Genomic DNA, 7,569 nt, shown 5'->3' with positions numbered 1-7,569 from the left:
GCCTCTTCAACAAATGGTGTGGGACAGCTACATAAAAAATATGAAACTCAACCACCAACTTACACTATACACAAAAATAAACTCAAGGTGGATAAAAACTTAAATATCAGTTGTGACCCCATAAAAGTCCTAGAGAAAAACATCAGCACATAAATCTCAGATATTTCACACAGCAATATTTTCACCAATATATCTCCTAAACCAAGGGACATAAATGAAAAAATAAGTAAATGGAATCTCATCAAAATAAAAGCTTCTGCATGGCTGGAGAAAACACCATTAAAATGAAAAGAGAACCAACTATATTGAAAACCATATTTACCAATGATACCTCAGACAAAGGTTTGATCTACAAAATATACAAAGAACTCACAGGACTCCAGTCCAGGAAGACAAACAACCCAATTTAATAATCGGCAAAGCACTTGAACAGACCCTTCTCCAAGGAGGACATACAGAGGGTCCAGAGACACATTAAAAGATGCTCAGTATCTCTAGCTATCAGAGAGCTGTAAATTAAAATTACAGTGAGATATTACCTCACACCACTGAGAATGGCCATCATAAACAAAGCAACAAACAACAAGTGTTGGTGGGTTGTGGAGAAAAGGGAACTCCAGTGCACTGTTGGTGGGACTGCAAACTGGTACAACCACTATGGAAAACAGTGTGGAATTTCCTCAGAAAACTAAAAATGGAATTGACTTTTGACCCAGCAATTCCACTGGTAAGATTATGTCCTAAGAACCCTGAAACACCAATCTAAAAGAACCTATGCATCCCAATATTTATAGCAGCACAATTTACAATAGCCAAGTGCCAAAGGAACCTAAGTGCCCATCAGTAAATGAATGGATTAAAAAAAACTATGGTACATTTTCACAATGGAATTCTATGCAGCACAAAGAAAGAAGGAGCTCCTACCTTTTGCAACAGCATGGATAGAGCTGGAGAGCATTATGCTAAGTGAAATAAGCCAGGTGGTGTGGGAAAAATATCATATGATCTCATCTTTAACTGGAACATAATCAACAAAATGAACAAGCAAGCAAAATATAACCAAAGATATTGAAATTGAGAACAGGCCAACAGTGACTAGAGTGGAGAGGGGAGGGGATGATGGGAAAAAAGGGTGAAGTGTTTAAAGGAACGATTTAAAGGACACATGGACAATAACAAGGCGGGTAAGGACAGGGGTAGGAGGTGAGGATGACTGGAATGGTGGGGAGGAGTGGAGAGAAAAGGCAGAAAACTGTACTTGAACAACAATATAAATAAATATGTATAAATAAATAAAAAGTTTTTCCATTATAATGATCAAAAAAAGAAAAGAAAAAAATCACATGACTAGTAGTTAAGGACAGAATTTTGTGAACACCTGCTAAGGAACAGGTAAGTTAAAAACATCTACTCAGCAATAAATAGTCCAGTTTAGCAGAGATAATCAAGAGAAAGAAAAGTTTAAATTCTATTTAGTGCCTACCAGGAAGGGCAAGTAGTTTTGAAACACAGTTTTAGTTAAAAAAATTCAGACATGATAAATTACTTCTTTGAAAACTAGAGACATATACAATTCAAACTTCTTAAATGCTACTTCTTTAGAATCACCTGGGATAAGAAAAAGGAAGAATTTGCTAATAGGCCACCCCCATTCTGAGTTTAACTACACAGCTCCACTTCATTTTTTTTACATATTGTACAAAATGTTCAGCTTTTAACATTTTGAAAGAATATCAGTACTAAAAAGAAGAACTGTGGATTAATATATCAACATTAATATGAATACATCTGTTGAATAACATCATGCAAAAATACTAAGCTTGATCACACAGAAAGGGAGGTTTTCTTTTTCAAAAAGACTCTTCCCAGGGCTTCCTTCATGTCTCTGTTCCTCAGGCTATAGATGAAGGGGTTCAGCATGGGGGTCACCACAGTGTACATCACAGCCATGACCATCTCCTTAACAGAATTATCAGATGATGGGCATAAATAGAGACCAATAATTGTTCCATAGAACAGTGACACCACAGACAGGTGGGAGCCACAGGTGGAGAAGGCCTTGCAGATGCCTCGAGCAGAAGGGACCTTGAGGATGGAGGACACAATTCGTGCATAGGACATGATGATGAGTAGGAATGGGATGACAAGAATAAGCCCTCCCATGATAAATATCACCAATTCATTAACTCGAGTATCAGAGCAGGACAGCTTCAGCAGAGCAGACATGTCACAGAAAAAGTGGAGGATCTTGTTGTCAGCACAAAAACACAGTCTAGCCATGAGAAGAGTGTGTAACAGGGCATGCAATGTGGTCACCACCCAGGACAGCACCACCAGGGAAACACAGAGCTTGGGACTCATGATGGTGGCATAGTGCAGGGGCAAGCAGATGGCCACATAGCGGTCATAGGCCATGGCCACAAGCAGGAAGCTCTCCAGGTCTCCATAAAACAGGTAGAAGTACATTTGGGCCAAGCAGCCTGCATAGGGGATGGATGGAACTTGCCTCTGCATGTTCTGCAGCAACTTGGGCATTGTGACAGAGGAAAAGCAGAGGTCAGAGAAAGACAAGTTACTGAGAAAGAAATACATGGGTGTGTGGAGGTGAGGGTCCAGGTGAATAAGCACGATGATGAGGAGGTTCCCCAGGGTGGTGGTAAGATACATGGCCAGGAACAGGGCATAGAACAGGTTTCTCTGCTCTGGCTCGATGGGCAGTCCGAGGAGAAGGAACTCTGTGAGGATGGTTTGATTCCTTCCTGCCATAGCTGTCTCCAGTATCTTTAGAAAGAAATGATAGTGTCCACTGAAATTTGAATTTAAAAATGAGTACATTTCTAGGATGGTATTTTAGGCACTCTACAAAAACACTTCATATATCAACTTTTCACAATACTTACAATCTCTGTCCTCCAAATCTCTATAATCAGAACTTCCATGATAAAAAAATGACTTTTTTTTACTACTTTTTCATACATAACAATGTTCCAACTTATTTAAAACAATCTTCTCCATTAGCTTCTGAGACACATAATCTAAATCAGTATTCCTCAAACCTACCTGGCCAGACCCTCTCAGGAACTATGACTTGCTGCTGCTCAATCAATATCTTACATGATGGTGTTCCTCTGGGCTTTTTCCTAAACACTGTTCAATTCTATACATACTACGCAGAAAAACTTATCTACTCCACAGACTTAAATTACCCTTTAAGCCTCAGATGTAGATGTCTCTCTCACCTATAAAAAGGGATATTCAGTTGCTTAATGATTGTCTTTCCTTGGATGTATTATAGGCATTTAAGCAATTTTAAATATGTTTATTGATTTTAGAGAGAAATGGAGGGAGGGAAAAGTGAGGGGGGAGAGGAGAGACAGAGAAGGAGAGACAAAGAAGGAGGGGGGGGGAGAGAGAGAGAGAGAGAGAGAGAGAGAGAGAGAGAGAGAGAGAGAGAGAGAGAGAGAGGGAGATTGTTTCCCATATGTGTTCCAACCAGGGACTGAACCCTGCCAACGTTATGTGGGCTGACGAGAAATGGAACCTCCAACGTTTTGGTGTATGGAACAATGTTCCAACCAACTGAGCCACACCAGCCAGGGCTATCATAGGCATTTTAAGTTTAATAAATCCCAGAAGAAAATTACCATCTCACCCTGCCCCACTCCCAATCTCCCCTCCTCTAATTCTCCACATCTCATTGAAAGAGTTCCATGCTCTCCAGTCATAAAGCTGAGAGTTCTCTTTCATTCCCATCTGTCTCTCATCTTCAACATCCATCTGTGAGCAATTCCAATAGATTCTACCACTTAATTCTCATTCATCCATTCCTTTCCTCAACTCTCACTATCCTAAACCAACTGACTTCGTATCTCATCTATACTTTTGAAACAGCTCTTCAGTCATATTCCTGCTTCATGCTGGAACCTTACTTCTTAAGTATCTTTCAGTCTCACTGTGGCATTCTAAGATGGAAACCTGACCATCATTCTCCCTAAAGTCTTCATAGATCCCCATTGTTCTTAAGATACAGGAAAATTCCTTTCAAACATGCTTCATCTTTTTCACCCATCCAGTGAAGGGGAATATAGTCAATAATGTTGTGGAAACTATTCACAGTGACAGATGCCTACTGGACTGTGTGGTGATCACATTGTAAGGTATATGAATGTCAAGTCACTGTATTAGACACACAAAACTAATATAATATTTTAAACCAACTATATTTATTTTTGTGAATCAGTAGAAACAAACAACAGAGTCATTCCCAAGGACTTCAGATGCTGACATTGAGGATCAAAGTATAAAATTTCTACAAATGAATATTTATGAAAGTAGAAGATACAATCACAGTGTTATCAACTGTTTTTTCACTTAACAATTTTTCGTGATCATTTTCCTATATGTATTTAAATTAGGAAGTGCTCATGTCCTGACCCTTTCTACCACCACAGCTTCATCTGGCCCCACAATGCACTCCCACACCTCTCTCTGATACTGCTGGGCTTCAATGTGGCAATTTTTTGCCTCCACCTTTCTGCACTTACTTCTCCTCCTGCCTAACATCTTCCTACCTCTGCACCCTCTTCACCAGGTTTTCCCTTACATATCCTGTAGGTATGTTATATGTCACCTACTAAGCTAAACCTTCTCTGTCTCCCCACAGGTGAGCACCACTGCTGTGTTTCATGGCACACTGTGCTTGTCCCCATTGGGATTATTTGTTCACAGCTGTCTTCCCTGCCAGATTGTAAGATCCATGCAGGAAAGGCCATGTCTCCTCAACTGCACCTGGTGCAATGCCTCCATGTGGTCCATGCTTCACAAATATTTATTGGCTGTGCTTCAGGCTGAGACCTACATTTCTCCAACTTTAAAGGAAACAGAAGTCCTTTCAAGTAAAAGTCACTACTCCTGCTACATTTTCACAGGGCAAAAGTCTCTAGCCTCAACCATGTAACACTAAATATGACACTTGATGATAGAATTTATTAATGTAATTTTGTGCCCATGGAAAACATTACGGTACCTCAGATTCACTACTCCTGTCACTAGTGTAGAAAATAGAGGTAGGTCAGTAGGTAGGTAGATGATAGATAGATAGGTAGATAGATAGATAGATAGATAGATAGATAGATAGATAATCTCCCTTGGTTCTATTTCTCTGGAGCACTCTAAGACACCTTAGTGTGCCTCAAAGCAGAGAAAACAGAGGAGATGCACTGAGAGATGTGAGAGACTCCTTCAATAAAGACACAACTGAGTGCATTTGCTGGGATTTTCACCCTTCATGCCATTCAATCCAGCCATAGTAATGGTTCTCACACTTGGACTCTATGTACTAGTAATACAGTGGAGAAAAGCATCCAAGACAAACCATGTATCTGGTTTCTCCGAATTTTGTTTCCAGGTAGATTAAAGGGACCTGACTCCTGTGACAATAGTATGACTGGAGATGACAAACAGGAGGCAGAACTTGAAGGTGCTGCCACTGATGATGCAAGGAGCCTCTCATCTTCTTCACCCAGTAAGTCAGTAGTTCTCTGCCTGCTTGCACATGAAAAATCACATAGGCAGTGCTTCTGAAATTAATGTCCATGCAAATCGCCTGGGAGTTCTAGTGAAACACTGATTCTGATTATGTAAGAAGTAGCTACTGTTCAAAGTAGCACTTTGAAAAGGATGCCCATCCTTGTTGTCTAGGGATGATATAGTGGGCTGCAATTATGTATGATACTATTAAAAATAAAGATCACTGGTCTCCCTCAGATAAATTTAATCACAATAGCTGAGATGGGGCCTGTGCAAAGATTTTTAAAGCTCGGGGTGGTTCTGAAATAAAGCAAGGGCTGGAACTGTTGCATTAAAGCCTACCTCAAAACTGTCATTATATTAAAATTATATTATATGGTTGAAATGCATTCCACAGGAACAGACATTTATGAATGCTATTACTAATTAAAAGATTGTAACTGATGGATATAAATCAAAATATTTTATATTTATTTATCTTACTGTATTTTTAGAGAGAAAGGGAGGGAGGGAGAGAGAGAGAGAAAGATAGAAACAGAGAGAGAAACACTGATTTGTTGTCACACTTATTGATGCATTCATTGGTTGATTCTGTGTGTGCCCTGACCAGGGATTGAACCATCAATGTTGGCACATATAGATGATGCTCTAATCAATGAGCTACTCTTCCACAGTATTAATCAAAATATTGTAGAATTTGGGGAAGTCTTGGGAGGCTGAGAAGTGAAGGAGTGAAGGAATATCATACCTGAAAGCTCCCCTGCCAAACATCACACAGCCTGGGAATTAAGATGCTCCAGTAGGAAGGACCCTAACAGACCAGCTCATTCATCCTCGGCCCAACTTACCCAGGCTGCCTGATGGTGATTCCAGGACCCTCGCCTGAGATCCTGTTCCCATTTATTCACTGAGGCATGTGAAGTAACAGCCTCTGTAGTTGTCACCTGTGCTGCAACATCCCTTCTCACATCTCCCATTCTATACCTCCTTTGGTCTCAGGAGACTGGGATCCCAGAGGAGGCTAGATCCTGGAGGAATTCATTAAAAGAAAAGTAATTACCAAGGATCTCTCAGGACAAATGTTCTCAGAACCTCTTTAAAAAGTGACTGATTGTAGTCACTGACCACACTGGACTATGCTTGGGATGGGGAGGGGGTGGAATATGGAGAAGCCTGTGTATGGATGCTTAAACACTGCTTGCTTAGGGAATGGACAGTAGTCCTGTAGGGCAGAAGCCTAATTTTCAGAGGTGATAGAGGAGGGTGGTGTTTGGAGAAGACATGAAAACTACAGGGACCTGAGTGAGAATATCCTAAATTATCCTAGAAGTGTAGGAGACCTTACCTGGTGGGCAATTAGAAGCAATCAGTGTTCTTTAAGCAAAGTGCCACAAAAGATACATACTTTGGAAAGATTCTCAGGGTGGTGGGATCTCTCACTCCAACCCAATTCACCAAAAAGACACCCAAGGGGAAAGACACATTTACAGCAAACAAGTATTAGATCTCTATGACCCAACCATATGCGCGTATGTGGAAGAGACAAGAACAAGGAAAAAGATAAACTCTCCCAGTTCGTGTTCAATCTTCCTCAAGCCTAGATCAATAAGGAAGTCCAGTTTGAATCCCACCAAGGTACATCTATTCCCTTACCTCTCTAAGAAAACCTTAATATGCCTGCTGCCACCATCATCTCTACTACCATACTGATCCTACTGTGCCAGGCTGATCCTAGTCTCTAGCTCTTCCTTAAGTTGCAGTTGATGGCAAGACCATGGTTGACAACCATAACTCCACCTTTCACCACACATTCCATGTTCTCCTTGGCATCGTCTCAGCTTTATGGGGTTCTTTTCACCAAGATATTTTGCAGACCTTTATTTCTAGAGAATATGCATTTTCATATGCCTTGCTTTATTGGGTTTTTATAGTTGTCATTAATATCTATTATTAGACATGACAATACTTAGTTTTAACAAGTGAATTCCACAAAATTTCACACATTATCCTCTCTGATCTAGTTGTGTAGAGCATCCCAGT

The 7,569-nt window shown here is 40.4% G+C and overlaps 1 protein-coding gene across 1 annotated transcript; it reads right to left on the bottom strand.

The window, feature by feature from the left end:
• Positions 1 to 1,289: 1,289 nt before the first annotated feature.
• On the bottom strand, positions 1,290 to 6,554 carry LOC114515165 (olfactory receptor-like protein DTMT). Its single transcript, XM_028534488.2, has 2 exons — positions 6,378 to 6,554; positions 1,290 to 2,781 (listed from the first exon to the last, which is right to left on the bottom strand). Exons 1-2 carry the CDS (start codon positions 6,504 to 6,506, stop codon positions 1,825 to 1,827), a joined length of 1,086 nt encoding a protein of 361 aa, XP_028390289.2. The 5' UTR covers positions 6,507 to 6,554; the 3' UTR covers positions 1,290 to 1,824.
• Positions 6,555 to 7,569: the final 1,015 nt, after the last annotated feature.

Source organism: Phyllostomus discolor, chromosome 8 (assembly GCF_004126475.2).
Source record: "Phyllostomus discolor isolate MPI-MPIP mPhyDis1 chromosome 8, mPhyDis1.pri.v3, whole genome shotgun sequence".
NCBI classification, from domain to species: Eukaryota; Metazoa; Chordata; class Mammalia; order Chiroptera; family Phyllostomidae; genus Phyllostomus; species Phyllostomus discolor.
This window is presented reverse-complemented; position numbering and strand designations above follow the sequence as displayed.

Coding starts and splice junctions, on each gene's coding strand:
- LOC114515165 (XM_028534488.2), bottom strand. CDS start 6,506: ATGGGAGATGTGAGAAGGGATGTTGCAGCACAGGTGACAACTACAGAG. Junction 2,782..6,377: donor ATCACCATCAGGCAGCCTGG/GTAAGTTGGGCC, acceptor TTCTTTCTAAAG/ATACTGGAGACAGCTATGGC.